A 22,217-nucleotide genomic window follows, 5' to 3' on the forward strand; every position below is an offset into this window, starting at 1 on the left:
CCAGCTGTCTCTTCTCTCTTCCCTGAGTTATGAACACTTTCCCTGAGTTATGTCTTTGTGCCAGGGACATTCAACTCTTTAACTTCAGCCTCGAACTCCCCTCAGAAACCAGGATCAGTACAGCTACCTCCCTACTTGAGATCTCTACAGTGGTGTCCAGTAGGCATCTCAAATTCGACATGGCCAGGACAAGCTGACCCTCCCACTCCAACAATTACTCCTCATTTCGACTTCTCCATTCCGATGAAATGGCGCCATGATCAACCAGGTATTCAAGGCAAACTCAAATGACAAGCCTTTTTCACTTAATAGGACTTTGTTTTTTTCTCAGGAAGTCAAAACAAAACACTGTCTTCCAAAGAATTTTGATGTCATAATATTGTTTTAAGTTCAAGAGGTAAAAGGAAAATATTTACTCTTATTTTTTCCACGTATTTTCATGAAATGAGTACACTTTTTCCTGCAATAGGGCGGCTCCTCTTAAATCCTTCATATGTAAAATTTATCCATCTCTATTGATATTAAATAGCCACAGTTTCAAGATGACAGTTGCTGCTAAAATCATTCTGAATGTAGAATATTTATAGGAGTAATAAGGTTTAATCCCTGTATGATATGAAATTCAGATTGGCATCAGGTATCTAGAATTAAAAGTGCGAACTGTTAAAATCTGTGCGATATTTGAGAGTGATCTGTGTGTGCCTGACTGATGAAAAGAGTGGGAAGGACAAAAATGAGTTGAGAAAGATTATCATTTAGTACACTGAAATTATAAGATAAGCAAATGCCTTCTGAGAATAAAACTCATCATGGACTTGACTTTTGAGCTGGTAGTGGCCCAGATGGACAGACAAGGCCAAAGGGGATTGCTGTCATCTCCCTATTATATCTGAAAGAGTTTTCTTCCTTCTTTTGATTTCTTGGTAGCAAACTTGTGACATTTTTGGCTTTCTCAAACTTTAACTAATGTATCACATTTAATACATTTTATCAAACTCTTGCTGAGAGGAAAACAACGTGGACCAAATTGAAGAGAAGGTGAGGTGAGCTCTCTGAATGGGAGGAAAGCAGCCCACGACTAGAGTGATATCTGGGAATACACGATGCAGCATCATCGTCAGGGAAGCGCTGGTTTGCTGAGTGTGTGCTGTGCTAATTACACACCTGCAAGCTGGCGGTCCCGGTCCCTTCCTCCAAAGGTGACCTAGGCTGTCTTACCTGGCTCACCTGTCTCTGCATCTCACGAGCCTTCAGAGATTATTATCACCTGTTTACACAGCCCAGCTTGTGATTTTCATTGTTGGGAGGAGGGTCCTCTGGTGAGGTATCAGGAACTCCAAGTGGCTGAGCGAGAGGGTACTGTACATAGAGGGAGTATGACCTGGAGTTGAGAGTCAGGGTGAAATAAGTGAACCCGTTTTTCCCATTGAGTCTTACTTATTTGTTTCCCAGTCTGTTTCTTTAGTCTTTGGAAGAATAAACATAAAGATCATCAGACTGTGGTCTCTGGACCAAGTGTATTAGGGAACTTGCTCAAAATGCAGATTTCTGGGTCCTAAACCAATCTGCTGAATCAGGCCTTCTGGGGACAGGGCTGGGGAATCTGCATTTGAAGAAGCTCTCCAAGTCTCACACACAGTGAAAAGTTTGAGAACCACTGGCATTAAAAGCCATTTTCTGGTACTTATTTTCCATATATTTGTATCAGAATGAAGATGATATAATTCTGATGAAATTCTGAACCAGGGAGAATGGATGAGTACAGAGATAAAACAACATATTAAATCTCATGTGTTTTTGTGACTAGGGTATTAATGCTTCCTTGATTGATAGGAGAAAGATTAAATGCCCCAGTTACCAAAGTCTGAAAGGACTCTGTAGATTCTGGTTATTAAAGGATGATTCTGAGAACACGTTGTTTATCTTCAGAGAGGAAGACTTACACATTTTGTAAAAAATGTCAAACAGTTTTCATGATTTTGCCCTCTGGGCAAACTGTCTTAAATCTGCCTTCACTGTTGTATAAAATGAGGCTCTTGGGAAAAATAAATGCTTGGTTAGAAATGCTAAGAAGTTCCAGGTTTTCTTTCCTATGCAGTTAAACAAAAAGTTCCCTATTGTCAGGGAGGATTGAAGATAAAAAGTCAGATAAAGATAGAGTTTACTTTATTAGCTTGTATGTTTCCTTCTACCTCCTAGTTTGATTCATTTTCACTACCTCCTGTCTTCAATTTGTTGGTTTCAGAATGTGACTGAGTTCAGTTTATGAAGATAAGGTTTATACATGTAGAAGTGAAGTTTAAGTTTTGCTTGCATGAGAGGTTATGTTTCCTACGTGGTTAATACGAAATGTAAACTGGGCAACCAAAGCAACTGTGCTGTTTAAGACTAAACAGAAAGAGCTAAGGAGCATTTTTAGTATAGGTATATGGAAAACTATTCCAGAAAAACAAAACTAAAATTAAAAATTAGACTAACACTAATTAAAGTGGGCACTTAAAGTCAGAAAATTCGAAAATCTCTCTCCATTGCAAATTATACCTAACTTTAGATAATATTTCAAAAGATTGTATCACGTTTCCAATAAAAAAGTTAAGGTGACATCCAGTACTTTCATATTCATTTTATTTAATTCAGCTGAATTCCTTCATTCATTTGAGGCTGTCAGTACTGATGTGGCTTTGTAGTTATGGAATCTGAAATGTGAACCCATTGAATCAGGAATCAAGATGGTGCTGAAGCTAAAGCTAGGAGTGAGATCTGTGGCCCATTTGTTTTGTTTCCTTTAAATAATATTGTTATTTTTCTTTACAAAAGTTACAACGTGCACACAGCCAGATAGTCTGACAATAAGGAAGTGTACAAAGGTCATCTTCCTATCACCTGGAGGTAATCACTGTTTGCGTTTTGGTATATGCTACATATTTTTTCTTAGTATGAACGCACACTGACATTACCCATGTGTATATGTGTATATATTATATCCATGTGTAATATTCGTATGTACGTATATGTACACACATATACAGTTGTGTGTGTGTATATATATATGTATATATACACGAAAGTGTGTATGTATAGGTATGCACACATCCAGTATGCTGTTTAGTAATTTTTTTTGCCAAACAGTATTTTATAGACATCTGTTGTATACACACATATGTATATATAATTTTCATCCCATTCCATTTATGATTATACTTTTGCACAGTATTCTGTAGTTTGCATGTACCATCATATATTAAATGATCCCATTAATCATGGGCATTTAGGTGGTTTCCACTTTTGTAATCAATACACTGAAACCCCTTGTCTGAATATTTTCTTAGGATAAATTCCCAGAAGTAGAATTACTGGGTTAAAGGGAATGCCCACTTAAAAATTTGAGATATATTGTAAGTTGTCCTTAAAAGTGTTGTGCCGTTTTATACTGTTGTTAGCAATGTCTTGAGGGTGATAATTTTGGAATATTATGCACAATCCTGGGTTTTGTTAATCTTTTAAATCTTTGTAAATATAGCATGTCAAAAATGAACTTTTTTAAAAATGAAATTCTTACATTAATTTTCATTTGTTTGATGCAGTATCTTGAGATTGCTTCAAGCTTCTGTGTGCCCTGACTTGGCAGGTAGTGGCTGGAGTTCTTAAGACAGACAAGGGAAGGGATGATCTCACGTGGTCACTAGGTAGTTAGCGGACGTTGTCTTGAGGACAACGTCTTATATTTGCTGGATAGAAAGTCTCGTCTTTTTTTCCTTCTAAACTTTCTCTTTTAAGGCTCAGTATAAATAACTCTTTGAATCCTTTTTTTCTTTGCTAAATTAATAGCTTATTTAGTCATGGGCTTAATGGCCATCAGGAAGAGTCCAGATCTTTGAAATACAAATGAACTCATTTGCCTACCATAGGGCTGTGGAGAGCTCAGACCTGTTCCCAGAAATACAAATTCTGGCTTCCTAAAACTTGAATGGGGCAAGAGGGGATGGGAAATTCTTCCATTCCTTCTTGAAGGTCCCTTTCTTTCTCCCTTCCTCCCTCACTTCCTCAATTTCTCTCACTTCTAAAGGGCTCCCTTTAGAATTTCTGGCCCTTTTGTTTGTATTAGAAATCCCATTTGGGGCTAGATTTTGGTCTTTTGTGCTTCACAAGACTTAGAAGTTTAGGAAACATTTGACTCTGTGTGTTTTACCGCAGAACTTTGAGATCTTGGTGGATACGCTTAATTCATATCTACGTGATCACTTTTGGTCCTGTCCCCAAACTATAAAGGAAATTTAATTCCCAGGTAGGAGAAGCAACGCACAAGATCTCTGCCTTATACAACAAAGCTGTTACACTCGACAGTTATTGGATTTTTAAACTTTGGTTTCTTATAAAAAACAATTAATTCAGATCAACACTCGTTTGATTAGTCCAATGTTGCCTTCATAGTATCTTTTCCTGCTTTCTGCAGGCATTCTTACACCGGATGAACCAGTGCGCTGCGTCGAAACTTGACAGAAATGTAACAGAAGAAACAGTGAAGGTGAGGAGGTGCCCTCGACCCCAGCACAAGGTCCCCTCCGATGAAATATTACCCGTGGGATGTTGCCTCAGGGCTCGTCAACTTGTCTCCACTTCCGGGATAAGTTCTGTACCAGTCACCAGTCATTGTGTGGCCAGCAATGAGAAAAAGGGAAGCTAGGGTTTGGGAAAAGAAACGGGGGTTATGAGGATGGTGTAGAAGACAGAGAGGAATTTTTGCCAAGACCTTGGAAACGTTTGAAAGGAGGAAGAAGATAACCCCAAGTCCAAGAACCTTCATGTCTCTGGAGGGGAAAGGAGCTGAACCATGTGTGAGGGGATTGCTAGAGGGCCTGGGCGGCAGGGTGCGGGTACGTGCGGCTTCCAGTCTCTGACCCCTGGAGAGCAAACGATTTGGAGGGTCCACTGGGGCAGAAAACGTCCACACAGTATCTTCAGCTCACAAATGTATAAGCATTTCCTTTTAAACTGTAGGGAAGGAAAATTGTGAAGAGTTTGGGGGAAAAAAGGGGGGGATGGTAAATGAAAATTAATTGTGCTCTAGTCATTATTCATTGAAATTGTATAAATCATCATTGATATTTATTTTGGATGCCAACTTGCTGTTTTATTTTACGGAAAATAATTCCCAAGGATTTTATAGACACATCTGTTTCCCATTAAATTCAATAGTAACGTTTACATTCTCCTTACCATGGAGTGTTTTAGTTTGGGTGCTTTTGGTTGCAAGCAAAAGACACCTGTTACTCAAAGGGACATGAAGGTACTTTGATTCCCATAGCAGGGACTTCTATGGGCAAAGAAGCCCTTCCCCCAGAGCCTGCCAGCCATTCTGCCCGCGCTGTTTTACCTGCAGTCCGCTGTCCTTAGTTGGGTGGGACAACGACCATGCTTGGGTTCAGTTACTCAGGTTTGTCCTGAGAGCCGGGACTAGGTTCCCGGTTCCCAGAATTGTGTGGGAGGGGAGAGGATGTCCAGACAGAAGGGGTGCTCCGCCAGCCAGGGGGTGGGGGGGTGGGAAGGACAGCTCTCCACCGACGTTTTCCACGTGGAGAGAAAATACTCCACTCCCATAGAAGTTTGTAAAAACTTGCTTCACTATTGCACTTACACATTTATTTACAGATGCTGTTCTCAAACATTGAAGATATCCTTGCAGTACACAAAGAATTCTTAAAAGTCGTGGAGGAATGTTTACATCCAGAACCTAATGCTCAGCAAGAAGTGGGAACCTGCTTTCTTCACTTCGTAGGATCAATTTCTGTTTATTTTAAAAGCTTTTCCCCCGAAAATTTCAAGTTTCACTTCTGGCACGGTAGTATGTGGGAATTCAGCATTGGAAGCAAAATCTGACACCAAAAGTTTGGGGTCTTTTAAGGCCAATGAAATCTTCCACTTAGAGCCAGAAAAGGCGAGAGGGCCTCACATCATCCATTTTATTCAGCGAAGAATAAACAGGCTTTTCTTTTTCCGAACGAGTTAGTTTTTTGCATCCTCTGTAGCTTTGAATTCTAATGAATATTCAGGCTGTTTCATAATGAATGGATTTTTATGTTTCCCTCAAACATAGAGCATTTCTCTTTTGAGGCAGAAAATCCTTACTTTTACAATGCTGCGATGAGCCTTTTGTTAGTCAAAACATTCCCTTGTTAATCGACTTGTGACTAACCTGGAGGTGAACAGACCTGGTCCCTCTAGGTACACATATGCCTGCATCTGAATTTTTCTCAGAGGCTTGTACTGAACAGTGCCGAAGGAGAACAAGCCAGTACTTGGTTATTTCAAATTATATGGCGTGCTTGTATGATCATTTTCATCCCTTTGCACGTGATAGCCGAAATTATTTATGCAATCGATTTGCAAGGTACAAAGCCACCGGTACGGTGCAAATCGTTTTCAGAACTAAAGGGCATTCATACTGACAAAGGAAAAATAATGCTGCTATTTCTCCCACTCTGCTGATGCTAATTTTCAGAATACCAATTTGAATCCATTTACTTATCAAAATGCTATGCAATTAGTGTTTTATTTAAAAATGTACAGGAGTATTTTGTCATATAAATCAATTTTCATTTATTTTTGATTTCCAGTCTTTTATAAAGTAATGATACGGAGTTTCTAGATCTATATTTCTGTATGTGGTGAGCAGACTCTGTAAATGTTATTTTTAGAATCAGAAAATAGTCCATAAAAATAATTATATTAAAGGGAGAGACTCCTTGGGTATAGGAAGATCAAGGTTTCGTTGGGCAAAACTATAAACCACGTGTGTTGTATCCACTTAATCCAGACTGTTCCCTTTCATGAAAGAATGCACATCTCCCGCCAGCTGGTGTAGTTGCTATCTCAGTGCCGGGCTGCACATGGGAATCTTGCACCCTGACATCCATTTCCTCAGTAACACACTATGAATCTGTCAGCCATGAATTTAGTTAAACTGTTTCTGAAGTTTGTTTTCTTCTGGTTTATCCCATCTCTTGAAATAAGTAATTCAATACATTTTCTACTAGCTGTATAAAATAGCACTCAGTGTTTCTAAATACACGTCTTTGAAATTTTAGAGGACGCACTTCTGTTCCACTATTCAGTCACTACATTTTCTGTGTCTGCCTCTTTTACTGGGATATGTTTACTGGGATATTTGGTAGATATTGATCATAGATACTTGGAGAAAATCTTACAGAAGGAAGGGAGCTTTAGGGATCAAGATGGTGTGAAATTTCTCCTTTTATGAAAGAGTCCCTTCTGTAGGATCTGTGAAGCTTGTTGATCTTGTTTTTACTTGATCACTTTTAGTTACAGCTCGAATTGTTAGAAAATCTCTATATTAATCCTGAATCTGCCTATCACTGCCCATCATGACCCTTGCAATTTCCACCCAGTGGTCCTAGTATTGTGTTTGGGAGCTACAAAGAGTTGTAAATCCTTTACAATAAATAGGACAGCTATTTGAAGTAGCTACCATTCCTTTTATATACTAACAAATATCTCTCTCTGAGATGACCTCTCAGATGGAATATCTTCAGGGTCTGTCATTATCTCAGTCGCTTGTTGCTGACTATTCTCCACTTTGTCAGTGTCCTTCTTAAACACAACTGTCCAGATTGGTGCATGTGACCTGCAGGGTACTACGTCCTACTGCTCTATGATCTGGCACTTGCCCTCCACCAAAAATACTTTCTTCCCTCTCCCTGCTAGGGAATCGTGGATTTATGTCTCTGTATCTTGCCCACATATGACATCTTTTTTAAAGCTGTGTCTGAATCCTGCCAGCAAAGCTAAGTACTCTCTTCTCTGTAATCTGCTACCATGTCATTCATTTAATTTTTATTGCATACATCATATTGGATTGTAATTAATATGTCTATCTCCTTTCCTAGACCATTCTTCATAGACCAGGGAAAATAAATTAAACATACTTATACATACACATAGTATAGCTCTTGAAACATAGTAAACACTTAATAAAGTTTGTTCATAAAATCACACTTAATATTTCAAAATGGCTAATAAAATGACTAACTTATTCTTACTTGAATTCACAGAAAGACAAGTTTCGTATCTACGACGAATATTGCAGTAATCACGAGAAGGCACAGAAATTGCTTTTTGAACTTAACAAAATAAGAACCATCCGGACATTTCTTTTGGTAAGTATATATTTACGTATCACTGTATGCTGTTATTTGTTGATAGTCCCGCTGAGAGCCAAGGAATAGCATCCGTGTGGTGTAAAAAGTGCTTGTATGACATCTGTTTTTAACATATCCCTGCTAGGAAGCTAGAGAGTCATTTGAGAAATGTAGGAAGTGAGACTGTAAATCAACTATATTTCTCTCTCTATATGCTCTTAAAATCACACACACACACACACACACACACACACACACACACACACATATGAAATGAACGAAATGAAAAGAAGTGAGAGTTGGGAGAAGCTTGTTTCTGGGGAAACACTGTCATGCCCTCTCCTGGTTGATTATGAGTTGTGAAACCGCAGGTTCTTAGTGAGCGAAGACATTTATGCCAGAGTTCACAGTTGCTTTTATATCCCTCAGCTCCCTAGAGCTTCATTTACTTCTGCTAAGAGAGCTCTAAGTAGGGCAGTGACAGGAAGGAAATGCATCATGGGGATGGTAGAAAAGAATTTTCAAGATTGACTTTTCTCCTACATACATTCCATATTCAGTGTTCGTAAAAAGCGCAAGAATCTGTATTTAATTTCTTCAGGATCGTACAAATAAACGCATAGCGTGGCAGTTTCTTGGACATTGTAATTGCCAGTGAGAACCACACTGTAAATAGAATTCAGTGATATTTAACGAATTGTGGAGTGGAACAGACATCTCCACGATCCAGTTTTAGAGCCTGGATCAGCTCATTTAAAATGAAAAATAAAATGCCCATTTACAGCTCTTTTCCACTCGCACCATTAGCTCCAGGCAATCATTGATCTGCTTTCCATCTCTATAGGTTTGCCTTTGTTGGAGATTTCATGTAAATGGATTTGTACAATATAATCTTTTGATGCCTGGCTTCTTTTACTGAGTAAAATGATTGAGGTTCATCCTTGTTGTAGCATGTATCCACATTCTGTTCACTTTTATTGCTGAATAATGTTCCATTGTATTTTGTTTATCCGTCTGCCGGTTTATGAACATTGGGTCAACAATTGACTATGATAATGATGGACCTTGAAGATCCTACATATGAGATGTCATTTCAGAGAGAGAGATTTCTTAGTGAAGTCAGGAAATGTCAAGTTTGGGCAATTCTGAAGAATGCTGTTATGAATATTCATGTACAAGTCTGTGTGTGGACATACATTTTCATTCTCTTGGGTAAATACTAAGAGTAGAATTGCTGGATCAGAGTAAGTTCATGTTTAGTTTTTTTTTTTTTTTGTAATTGCTCTAGGGACTACAATATGCATCTTAACCTAGGAAGTTTATTTCCCTCAGGTTGGTTATTGTTTTTTGTTGGTTTTGTTTTCAGGAACTTGCCTGGATTTAATTTGAGAATCTGTGTCTTTTGTATGCGCAGCTGCTGCTATGTCTGCTCAGTTTTTGTTTTATAACTTAGCCTTTCTTTTTAGGGGTCACTCCCCTGACTGGTTAACTTAGTGGTCAGCTGGGGATTTGAAAGAGGTGATCGAACATCATAACCCATATGATTTGTGGGTCTGTGTGTGAGTGTCGCGGGCGACACATTCACAGGCCAGGCAGGTTTCAAGTCAGATCTGGGTTTTTTTTCTCCCGGGGCCATCTCAGGTCCTCTCTGCACGTGCATAGTCTGACGTTTGCCCCGGACTGCAATCTCAAGCTAGCAGAAATGTGAGCGCTCCCCATTTTTCTTGGGCAGTGTGCTAATTTTATTGACAACACTCCTGGGTGTGGGATGTTTGCCCTCTGCAGTCCCCTCTGGTAGCAGGTTTGCAGGGCCAGTGCTACTGTGACAGGGCTACCATGCAGGATGAGCTGAGGATGGCCCTGGGGCTGGGGGAATGTAGGGGCAGGATGGGAGGAGCCCAGGCAAGAATGCCACCAACTCCCCTGTTCTTACCTGAAGTTCAGCAGTTTTTCATGAATAAACATTTCTCAGTTTGTTGTTTGACTTCAGTGGATTACCAGAGCCCTTAAATTGTTGTTTTTTTTAAATTTTGCTCAGTATAACAGTTGTTTTGGAGAAGAGAATTTACTCATCTCTTCTCTCTGCCACGGCCAGAGGAAGTTCCTGAGCCCCTGGACCAACGGGGCTCTCTTTGAACTGTCAGAACTTTGCTGTCTTACTGAGGGCACTCTGTTCTCAGCGGAGCTGGCTCTCCACTAAATAAATGTCACCATTCCAGAGTGCTGGTTTTTACAAGATCCTACAGCACAGTCTGCTAGGAAGACCCTGGCTTTTATAGTTCTTGCCTTGGCACTAAGTGGCCACTAGTTACCTGGATGACTTGAGGAAATTCATTACATGTCTGATGTCATTTTCCGTACTCATAAAATGGGGATAATAACAATGACCCTTTGAAAAACATTAAGGATTTACATATTTGGGGTGATGATATTATATTTTTGGTTACTTGCATATACTGTCACCTGAGTAAGTTTTTAGGATCAGTGGAATCTCTAGCAGCTTATTTAGGGAACATTCTGTCTGTCTACATAAGGAGAAAGCTGGCTCTCATAAGCCAGTCTAATAAGGACCTACTGTATAGCACAGGGAACTCTACTCAATACTCTGTAATGACCTATACAGGAAAAGAATCTACAAAAGAGTGGATACATCTATATGTATAACTGATTCACTTTGCTGTACGGCAGAAACTAACACAACATTGTAAATTAACTATACTCCAGTAAAAGTGAAAGAAATAAAGTGGCTGTTATGAAGAGAGTTTGTAATCTATACAGTACTAATAGACAAGGAAATAAAAGTGGGTTAGACAGTCATGTGTTCCGCAGGGTGCTTCAGCCCAGGGCTAGGTAGAGGGGGTGGCCGCATTTATAAGGGGTGCTCACTCATACGGGGACACTGAAACATTGCTGGAAATAGAACGGGATGTAGATCGTTGTGTTACATAGGGTTCCTCTGGGGACAGTACCATACACAGGTGGACAGAGTATTTTGATGACCTGATTGCAGTAGGGGTTGAAACCCCCAAAGAGCATGTTTGAATGAGACACTTCTTTGCTGCTGTGTCTTCTAAGGTTTCTGGTGAAGTGAAAGTCATGGTGCTGGTTTTGCCGAGTTGGTTGAACAAATTGGAGCTGAACTCAGTTGCTCAGGGCAGTGGGGGGCTGGTCTGCTTGCATCACTCTTCCTTTTGCTTCCTTTCCCACTCAGCACTCGGTCTCTCCTCTCAAGGAATGTAGGACAGTATTTTAAAAAATAGTGGTATAAAGGTTATAAATTATCAGTATGATGTTTGAAGAGCTCTTTTCTTCCTTAGTCAAATATTTATTATCGGCTTCCTCTGTGCCAGTCACCCTGATAGGCACTGCAGAAACAGGTTTTGACGTAAGTCTCCGGTCTGTTATTTTAGGGAATTCCCTGGCGGTCCAGTAGTCAGGGCTTGGAGCTTTCACTGCCGAGGGCCCGGGTTCGATCCTGGTCAGAGAACTAAGATCCCACAAACCGCGTGGCGTGGCCAAAGAAAAAAAAATCTGTTTTTTAAAGTTTTTTAATTAAAAAATTGTTTTTAACATCTTTATTTGAATTTTTTTTTGCATTGCTGCTTAAACCACAAAATAAAGACCTGGTGTTTCAGAGGATCAAGCCTGTATTTATCAGAGTCGATTCCCTTGACTATTACTTTCAGTAAATGGAAGCTGCTTCTATTTCATCTCACTGTGATTGCTGATTTTGAGTTTTCTCCTTCCATCTTGGCTCTGTAGAGATCATATCTGACATCCTTCCCTGAGACTCCCTGGCCAGTGTCATTGGTGAGGTATTATAGCTTGAAGTGACTTAGAGATCACTGGATTAAAACAGGCCAGTTGTACAGAGAGGAAAATTAGAATTTTGAAATCCGTCCAAGTTGCATCACTGGCCAGTGGCAGAGCATGGGTAGAACCCAGTTGTCCTCAGTCCTGGTCTTCTGCAACACCACATGACCTCCCCCTATAAGCGGGATGTATGTACATATGTGTACATCTATTTATTCATCCGTCAGTACATTCTTTCATCAGTACATCCATCCATCCATTCATCCATCTATCCATTAATTCATTCCTCCATCTCTGTCTCTTTTTCCTCAGACTTCATACTCAGGTGAATATATGTGAATTCATTTTCAAGAGAAAGATTCAAAACACATTTTGGTTGCTAACTAATCTGAAAGGCAAAAGTATTTCCTTTTTCTCCTGTAAACTTTCTTTGTGACTGAATGTGCTTTTCTCAGAGAGAGAAGCTATATAGAGACATGCTTTCACAGGTTTTCAGCAGAAAAGTTTATGATAGAAGAAAGTTTCACCACCTCAGGCTTAAAAATGTACATAATTGTCTTTATTTCCACCCCAGAACTGCATGCTACTTGGAGGACGGAAGAACACAGATGTCCCCCTGGAAGGATACTTAGTAACACCAATACAAAGAATATGCAAGTACCCTCTCCTTTTGAAGGTACTTTATGTGTTTACTTCATTGTTGCATTTCCCTTGTACCTGCGTATTTTTGCTGATAATCTTTAAAAAATTTTTCTTTTAAATAGTGTGACATTCCAAAGAAAAGGCAACTATAGTTATTGGGAAAAATAGCTATTTTGTCAGTAATTTATATAGAGAGTGGGAAGCAAATGTCCTCGGAAAACACTTTTAGTGCTCTTTGTAAAAAATATGCTTGTTTGAGTTTCCTTCAGCGTAAATGCATTCGTTTCAAGATAGATCCCATTAAGTACATTATGACCAGTTTATATAGCGCTTTGTCTACAGGGTTCCTTATCTTCAGTAAATTTGCTGTTGGTATTTTTTTTTTTCATTTCCCCAAACATTGGTGACTTCTTGATACTAATGAAGTTAAGGCCAAGTTACATAATTTCAGAGCCTGGTTTTTAAATCATTATTACAGGGAATGGTGTGGGTCACATGGGATAATAAATGATAGAAAGTGGAAAGACAGTGCTAAGACAACACTGCCTCTGGAAAACAGGAAATGCCTTACGGTCGTAGGTCCATCGCCTCATTAAAATGACCAAAAGTTTTATTATGAGAAACATATTATAATATACTAATTACTGCTTATACTGCAAGGGTCTATGAATAGTTTAGAACAGCAGTTCTGGAAAGGATGTTTTTTGGAAATATAGAATCTGACAGTTTGGGGTGGTGGTTGAACATTTGAGTTCTGAGTTCAAATCCTATGCATTCTGCTTGCTAGCTGCATGACTGAGCTCGTCATCTAACCTCTTAAAGTCATGGGCTTTATTTATGAAACAGAAAAGATGATGATGACATGATGAAATTATAACATATATCTAAAAGAATGTATATATGTATGCATATGTATATCTCTGTGTATACATGTGTATGCATATACATAAAGGAGTACCTAATAATTAATTGAGGTGTTTTATACACATCATTTAGCATAGTGTGTACTCCATAAGTGTTAGCCATTATTACTCATGTGTATTTGATTCTTTTACTGTATTAATATATTAACTACTTCTTAGCTTCTAAATTTAAAAAAAACCTCAGAAATGTTATGGACATACTAACTGGTGTTCTTACTGATTTACTTTTTGAGAACTAAATGTTATGAATTTGAACTAAAATGCATTTTTTCACTACAAGTTTTGTCAGTTGCATAAATTAGGTCTCAGTGAAAATTTACTTTGGAAAGGATTTCTTCTTATTAAAAAAACAAGTTAAAGTTGCTTGGTTCGCTCCTGTAGAGAGAAACTGGCGCAGGGATGTCCAGGTCTGCAGAGCTTTGGCATGGGAAGACTGGTGCACATGTGACTCCCATCTTTCTGGGAGTCCCTTCAGACCTCTGACTTGGTGACTCAGATTGCATGCGTTCTCATCACTCCAGTTACTCCTAGCCCTGATTTTGGAATCCCGAGGGTTTGTTTGTTTTAAGAGTCAGAAGGATAGTGATATTAAGAGAAATATATCAAGTTAAGTGGTTGTTCTAAATCAACTCCTTTCTGGTGAAGGATGACCTCAGGTGACCTCACAGATAGGAACATGGACATATCCTTGCTTAGGAAGAAAGAGGTCGATTCAGAGCATCTTCAAGAAGTGGAGGAATGACATCTTTTCCCTTTTTTTGGAAGATTATCTTCACAAAGAAACAGGAGAAAACTACTTGTGTAGTAGATATATTGGTGTTGATGGTTTTCTTTGTTGTACCATTGGCTGAAAAATTGAGCTGGTATTCTGGGATGATCTGCAATGGTTTTATTTATTCAGAGAAGAACATTAGGGGATTAGGCCGTGTGTTAAAGAAAAGATACGTTGGTCTTATTTGTGGAACTTGGAATTATTGGGTTGGCCAATCAGCACAAGGTTCATAGCAAGTAACGGACAGATTATTACTAGTCATTTCTCCTGCTGTCTCACATTATCTAAATTCATGTCTCAACTCCAGAGATACCCACCGGGCACATAGACTGCAGGCTGCCTTCGCCACTTCACGTAATTTACAAATAATTCCACACTTGAGAGTCTCTGCAGAAGCCTACGTATCTCCTTTATGGATTTGTGATCCAGCGTAACTATTTAAGCCTGCTCTTGGGAGTGATGTAATGTGCATTCTGTTGGTGTTAGTTCTATAGAGTGTGAATATTTTGAATGCAGGGTCAAAGTTTATGGCAGAAATTTCAACAATAACAGACATCAAGAGAGTATAACAACTGCATATTTTCCCACTGTATGTTAAGAATTGAGAAAATTCTTTTAAAGACTTGCCTCAGGATTTCTGTAATTGTTTTAATTACATGATGATAGCAACTGTAGTAAAGAAACAAATGACTAATTAAAAAGTAACGTGGTCACAACTGTCTAGACAGTGGGTGAAGATGTTTAATTTTGTGCTTCTAAACAAGACCTTTTATAAGATTAAAGATTATTCTAGTTCTGATATCCTAAATGGAAAAAAAATAAAAAGAAAATAAAAGCAAAAAGAAAGCTGTTGAAGGGTGTATGGAAGTTCATTCATTGCAGAGAATGAACCTGAGTTGTTGGCAAACACAGCATAAATTCCTCCTTTAATGGTGGAGTATTGTGGAATTTATAAATTGTTTATTTTACTAGAGTATAAGACTATTTTAAAAATTTGCTTTATTTATGACATTTTTATAGTTTCTCAAAAAATATTAGAAAATAAGGAACTTAAATTGTTTTTGAAATTACAGGACATATTCATTTAAATATTCACTATTCTTTTAAAGGCTCTAGGAAAATGAAATCAACATATAAAGATGTCCTCCTTTTGGAGCAAAGCTCAAACTTATAAAAAATTGCATGCAGTAGGTGAGGTATTTGACAACTCCAAAGGAGATGCCTAATTTAGTTTTTTGAAAAAACATCATTTTGAGGGAAACATTAAAGTGAATGCAAAGTGTGCCGGGGGTAACGCTTATTCATTGATTCAGCCTTTTTGTTTTTGATCTTAATTTGGTGGAGTTTGTGATGTCACTTCTGAAATTGGCTCTCACGGACTTTGCAGTTTTCATTTCCTGGTCAGTCTGAACCTGCTGTCCCAGAAAGCTGAAGATCAAAGGGCGGTTTGTTTTTTGTGTATAAACAGGAGTTGCTGAAGCGAACTCCAAGGAAACACAGTGACTATGCAGCAGTGATGGAAGCCCTCCAAGCCATGAAAGCCGTCTGTTCCAACATCAACGAGGCCAAGAGACAGATGGAGAAGCTGGAAGTTTTAGAGGAGTGGCAGTCTCACATTGAAGGCTGGGAGGTACAGTCACTGTACTCAACAATTGAGCTTAAAATAGTTTTGTTATGTCTTCTGCTGTGCGTAGAGTTACTGGCATTGGATGGAACCATAAATGGTCGTTTTCCTAGGTAATGCTAGAGGGCTCTAACTATTTCCGAAAAGTGTTGTCATTATTCTTTTTAAATATCTTTAAAGGGGCAGTTAATTGACTTAACTTCAACCTGAAAGCTTTACGATAGAGCCAGTCAAAACTGTGTGTGTTATAAGCTTAAATAGTTCAGTATTTGTGCATCATGACAAATCTTTCTCCTGTCTTAACTTTGGTCAGTAATACATAATCGTAGCCTGAGTCCTGGAGAGAGTAAAGAAGGGGAGTAAGGCTCCAAACCTGTGCTGTGATATCATTATTTTCAGACTCTTAAGTTAGGTATTTGATGATGAATTTCATTTTAAGTCCACTTCATCTCTCTAAATTTGAACTTCTTCATTTCTAACATGAAGGAACTGGCCATGACATGATTTTTAAGGTCCATTCAAGATGAAAAATTTTATGGTTTCATGATTCGCTAAAGAAAGATTTTTTTAAATGACAAAAAAGCAAATGAAGAGTGATATTCAGAATCTGTAATATGTTTTCAGCTATGGTAATTTTGTATCCCAGTTATTTCATGGAGTTGGAGCCCTATCTTACTTTAGCACTACGTAAAGAATAAACTAAAATTCTTTCTTTAAATTGACTTAATTTAGATGATCAAGAGCTTTCAACTAGGATAATTTCTTATGGTTATAAAGTAAGCAATTAAGATAATATTTTTAAAGTGTAAAGAAGATTTAAAATGTCCAACCAAATATTGTATCACACAAATCAAGGGGATTGCTTTTATCTTTAGGGCTATATAATTGACTGATACATTTCTTATCTTCAGTGTTGGTTTCCATTTAGATATAACCTTACATCCATTCGGATTTGCAAAGAAACCTCAAACATTGACCCCAGGGAATGCTCCTATTTATCCATTCTTTGCCGTTAATCTTTTAAAATGCTAACTGACTTAGTTTCTTCCTCATCTATATTCTTTCATTTCAAGTGTTCAGGGTGACCCCTTATTTCAGCATGAATGCTACTTATTTCAATCAATTAAAATGGTTGTGTGTTTTACAGTTGATTCATGATGATAATTCCTTTCCTGGGGGCAGTTGTCCTGCTGGGCTGAGAAAAATAGATGAAAGTTTGCTTTTGCCATTCTGTTGTCACTCAAACATCAGAAGAAAAACCAAAGTTGTTTTAAATTGCAGGATTTGTCAGTGACTTCGGCCAGGCCTTTGACCAAAATAAAACTCTTTTAGGTTCTCTAGGGAAATGGAATCTGTCATAATTTTGTTTCCTCCTCATGTATCAGTGTATCTTAAAAATTGAGTCTCCTTTAGAAATGGGAGAATCCTTAAAAAGTGTTGCTATTTCTTCCACTGTTCATGGCCAGTTACTCAAAGGAAGAGTGCTCTGTGGTCCATACTATGTCATTTGTAGCCTATAGCGGTGGGTGCTTCAACCTCACCAGCCTTGGTAGGTTTACAGCACTTGGAGTGGGAGAGAAAAATGGAGCCTGGGGACAAAGGAGACCGGTGAGAGGAAATCTGATGTGACCACAGTTCCAGTGGGCACAGGGGAGATAAAATGAAGGTCAGGTTCCAAAAAGAGAGGCAACACAGATTCTACTTGAGTAGGATTTGAAAATGAGTGCACAAGACACAGCCATACAGTGACTTGGCAGTTTTGGGACTTTGAGGGGATGCAGCTTGGAGCAGGGTCCAGCCAGTTGATTGGAAACTTGTGATAAGAACCTGATTTCACATCTCAGTCCACCACCTTGGAGAGATGGGGGAAAGCTGTTATAGTACTCAGGCCTGGTCCCTTCTGGGAAGTTTAGGAGGATCTGCTATCTGGTAAGACTCCAGAAGCACACGAATCAAAGGGAGGGATGCGGCCATGTAGGATGAATTCAGGCCCTGGAAGGGAGTGGGAATGGTTAGGGCTTTCTGTGAATCGCTAACAGGGATTAGTGCTCAGCTTACAGGCAGCTTTATGTATGTTCAGAGTGACTCTCGTGAGGTTAAGACAAGGCCAAGACAAATGTCTGATGGCATGACAGTCACAGAACAGAGAGTTCCTTCAGGAGTTTTGGAGGTGAGCAGCCTTGAGCGAATGTTGGGTAACAGCTCTCGAACTCCTTCCAGGAGCACCTGCGGACCTTTTAGGACTATCTTAGAGTTGACACTCTTGCTCCAGTAACTAAAATTCTCTTGAATGGGGATCTGAGTCTGATACACCATGACTTTGCATTATTTCCACTTTCGGTGGATGATTATTTCAAGTATGTCACTTAATTATCTAGGGTCTTATTTCCCCATTCATCAAATGAAGGGGAGTATAATCTCTCCGGTAACTTGCCTCTCTGGTATTTTGTGCTGCCAAATTATCATTCCATTCCTTTTATATTGAATTTAAGTAAACAAGCAATTGAAATTTATTGTTCTTAAATCATATGATACAATGAAAAAAGCCTGGCTTTTGTGCAGGTTTGGTGTCCAGTCTGGACCCCTTAGTATGGGGATGAAGCACCAGCTCTCTTCGACGTACAGTTTGGGTTATTACAGGGGTCAATGAAATAAATGAAAGTGCTTTGAACACTGTAAAAGGCTCTGCAGATAACAGGTAGTATTTTAAAGCTATGGTTCAGCCGTTAGATCTTACCCTTGAGAAATCCCCTCTATCTGTCTAATTTATGCACCTAACTACTGAAAAGGTTATGTTACTTAAGGTTATATGGTCCCAAGCAACAGAAACTAAAAGGAAAATTAATTTAAAAGATATTGAGTAGCTCATGGAATCAATAGAAAAGCTACCCTCTCAGACTCGAAAGGGTATCTAGGCAGTTGAAGCTCTTTGGTGGTCTTATCAGTGCCCTAGCTAAGACGAATAGGCGCTAGTCATTTTTTCCATCCTTATATTACTGCATTCAAGATCAAAATCCGAGATTCCACCAATCTTGCATGGGTACATTTGCTCAGGGGAGGGCAGGGGCCCTTGATTGTCCATCAGCCAATTTCCTTTTGGGGAAAGGCTGATCCTCCATTGTAAGCAATCCTGGTGAGTCTCTTTGAAAAGTTTGCTGAAGTATTGGGTTGGCCAAAGGGTTCATTCGGGTTTCCCCATAAGGTGTTACGGAAAAAGCCGCACTAACTTTTTGGCCAACCCAGTACTATAATCCCCACTACACAGCTTTTTAAAATGAGGGCTATATAACTTAACCAAGTTCTTACGACTAACAGAGAGCAGAGTTTAATTTGAAAATAGGCAGACTGATTCTAAAGTTTCTATTCCTCATCACCGTGTGATATTCTATCCACTCAGGTACAAGTTTAGCACATTCTTTACGTGAAGTTGGTTTTGCTGCTTGCCCTTTAAAAAGTGAGTCGATAGTAGAAATTAGGCTTGCGGTCAGCGTTTACATAGTGACTGTACCGCAGAAGATCTGTAGTTTACGTGGTCGTATTTGAAGTTCTGCTTCTGATTAGTATTATGTATTATATCTCAGTCATATATCTTATCCAACATTTAAAACATTCCACCACATATTCTACTGAAGGTAATTGTAGGGCGGTGATCCCTGTTCTTGGAAAGAAGTTTGTTAGCTGCTTAATCAGAGTGACTGATTCATTTCTTAGAACAGGACCATGCTCATTCTTAGTCTGCTTTTGGGTTGATCGATAGTATTGTCATGATAACTAATTCTTTGGCGTCATGCTGAACGTTGATAAGGGAGTATCCGTAAACATTATGTCATTTAGTTCTTCAGCATTATGTCCTTGATAGGCCTGTTTGGAACTGATCTCTCAAATCTGGAAAAAAATCACAATAAAAGAGTGGGAATTACTAATAGATGAAGGTGTTGGAAGATATAAGATCAGGATAATTTTTGTGTTTTAGGAAGTAAAGAGACAGAATTGAAATTTGACACCTCTTGATTACCTTTTTACGTGGAGAAATACAGTGCTACAAGACCATTTTAAAATCACCTCTTGTTGGTTTTGGAATCTCTTTGCTGCTTACATTTGATTCAGTTTGTGTCTGACAGTGTATTGACCTCAAAGTAATGTTCTCTTGTTATTTTATGAGTGTGAGTCTTCCATAGGTTGTGATGAGACCTGATTCTTTCTGTCCTCTCTACAAGGTGATATGGTAGATACAAATTTGTCTACTACCTTGAGGTTGAATTGATTTATACATGGCCCTTGTTATTTAAGGATAAGTGGTTTAGGAAGACAACCATTGAGAGTGAATCCACTTAGAAAGGAGACCAAAATTTTATAAAAAGTGGGAGAGGAGGAAAGTTTGATTGGGACTTTATCTTGGTAAAATGAAAACGTATATTATTAGTTTGTTTTAGCTAATCTAATATGTAACAGAATTTAGGTTTTTATTTCAGTTAATAATTTGAATCTCAAAAAGAGTGAATCAAATGCTTAGTCTTTTTTGGGGTGGGTGGGGACATATATTTTATGACAAGACTCTGATGAAACAATATGATATTCTTCATTTCATGTTTGACTTTCCTAGTATTTTAAAAAGATTTTTTTGAAAGAATATTCAAATGCTTCATTAATTTTCTCAAGAGACTCCTCTGGTATTGAAACTGTTCTCTTATGAAACACCTATCTCCTTGTCATTCTGGTCATTTTTCTTTTCCTGCATCATGAATGGGTCTAGCTCTGAGAGACCTTCATCTGCCAATGCCTTGTATATGAGTGGGGAAGTTCCAAGGCCTGTCATCTTCTACCTTTTCCAAGATTATGGTTTCTCTCTGCAGTCAGTCTGTGTTTTTCTGATACTGACATTCAGCATTTAGTTGCCCAGATGAGTTAGATAGACCCTGGTGTGAAGCAGGGAGAGCTGATACTGGGGTCAGATAATTAATGAGCAGTTTCATTTGACAGTGATTTTTGCCACCTCATAGCTGTAAGACATCCGTCATGAACCCTTATGCAACTTACATTAAGAGAACTTGTTGACATAAAAAAGATGTACCCTTTCCAACAGTCTAGATACGGTTTAGCAATGTTAGTTTTATTGGGTTTATTGAGAGGAGGGGATTTGTTCTGTTATTACAGTCCATCCTAAATCATGATTGCAATGTTTGAAGAAACATTGGAAATTAGAAAAAAGCCATAAAATAAACATACGTGCTTCTGATTGTCTTTTTTGGCTATTATCATCTTCTGAAGGCTTGCTGTGGCATCTAATGTGTCCCCTTATGAAATTCATCGTGCTTCCACCTTACATTCTGTGATGATGCTTTGAAATTCATTTTTCATGTATGCTGACCGTATAATTGGCAGCCCATTATATACCTCGAATTATAGATTCAAAAATCATTCAGCTTCTTAAATTAGACTCTGAATTGTTATTCTTTTCTTGCTGGATCTTGTAACACGAGACACACACAAAAAGAAGTGGACCTTGGTGAGGCGTGTTGCCCACATGGACGCCTCTGGGTCCCAGTGTGTATGTCTGAAGTCACTGCTGGATCCATCCATTCGATTGCTCTCTTAACCATATTGGGAAGTGATATTTAAGTGGTGTCCTTCATAAGTTTGACAAGGAAAATTACTGGAAAATGATTGAAACCTGAAACCACAGCATGGAATGAACTGTATGAATAAATGTTTAATAATAACCATACATAATCATAAACACACACAGCCATCATCCCTGATATTCATCACTGTTAATTCATGCCAACTCTCATTTTATTAATGTTAAATTATAGCTGTGATCACACAGCATTTAATTCTGTGTTTACATATCTGTTTCTCCACTAGTATATGTGTTTCTTGGGAGCAGGGGTCGTGTCTCATGTTATGGGTCCGCAGCATCTAGGACAGTGTCTGGTAATTGAATGCAGATATAATTACCTCGTAGTTACGTATTAATTGTCATTGTCTTTTCACTGTTTTTGGCGCCTTTGGTTCATGGCAATGATTCTGATGTGGTTCTGTTCAGAGTCCAATATTTGTTTCATTATCCCTCTGCTTTGAAGTTCTCTAATCCTCTCTAGCATCCTGTTCTTGTTTATGGTTCACAAATGTACCATGCAAGGTTTTTCAGTTTTTTGTGTTAAAGTTGAACACCCTGCAAGTGTTTGAAATTCAGTCTTTGTAAAGTCTTTGTAAATTTCTGTAGTACAGGTCCTGTTTCCTCTGTCTAATGGTGGGTTTCCCTTACTATATTTCACCCTTCGCAC

The 22,217-nt window shown here is 38.6% G+C and overlaps 1 protein-coding gene across 1 annotated transcript in view; it reads left to right on the forward strand.

Moving 5' to 3' along the window:
- Nucleotides 1-22,217, forward strand: part of PREX2 (phosphatidylinositol-3,4,5-trisphosphate dependent Rac exchange factor 2) — a 285,362-nt gene that overhangs the window by 74,370 nt on the left and 188,775 nt on the right. The window contains exons 2-6 of the mRNA XM_060127864.1: nt 4,454-4,525; nt 5,650-5,772; nt 8,070-8,174; nt 12,544-12,645; nt 15,775-15,936. Of these exons, the coding sequence (XP_059983847.1) occupies nt 4,454-4,525; nt 5,650-5,772; nt 8,070-8,174; nt 12,544-12,645; nt 15,775-15,936 (564 nt within the window). The remainder of the gene's footprint in view (nt 1-4,453; nt 4,526-5,649; nt 5,773-8,069; nt 8,175-12,543; nt 12,646-15,774; nt 15,937-22,217) is intronic.

The sequence above is a fragment of the Lagenorhynchus albirostris genome, chromosome 17 (genome assembly GCF_949774975.1).
Source record: "Lagenorhynchus albirostris chromosome 17, mLagAlb1.1, whole genome shotgun sequence".
Lineage (NCBI taxonomy): Eukaryota > Metazoa > Chordata > Mammalia > Artiodactyla > Delphinidae > Lagenorhynchus > Lagenorhynchus albirostris.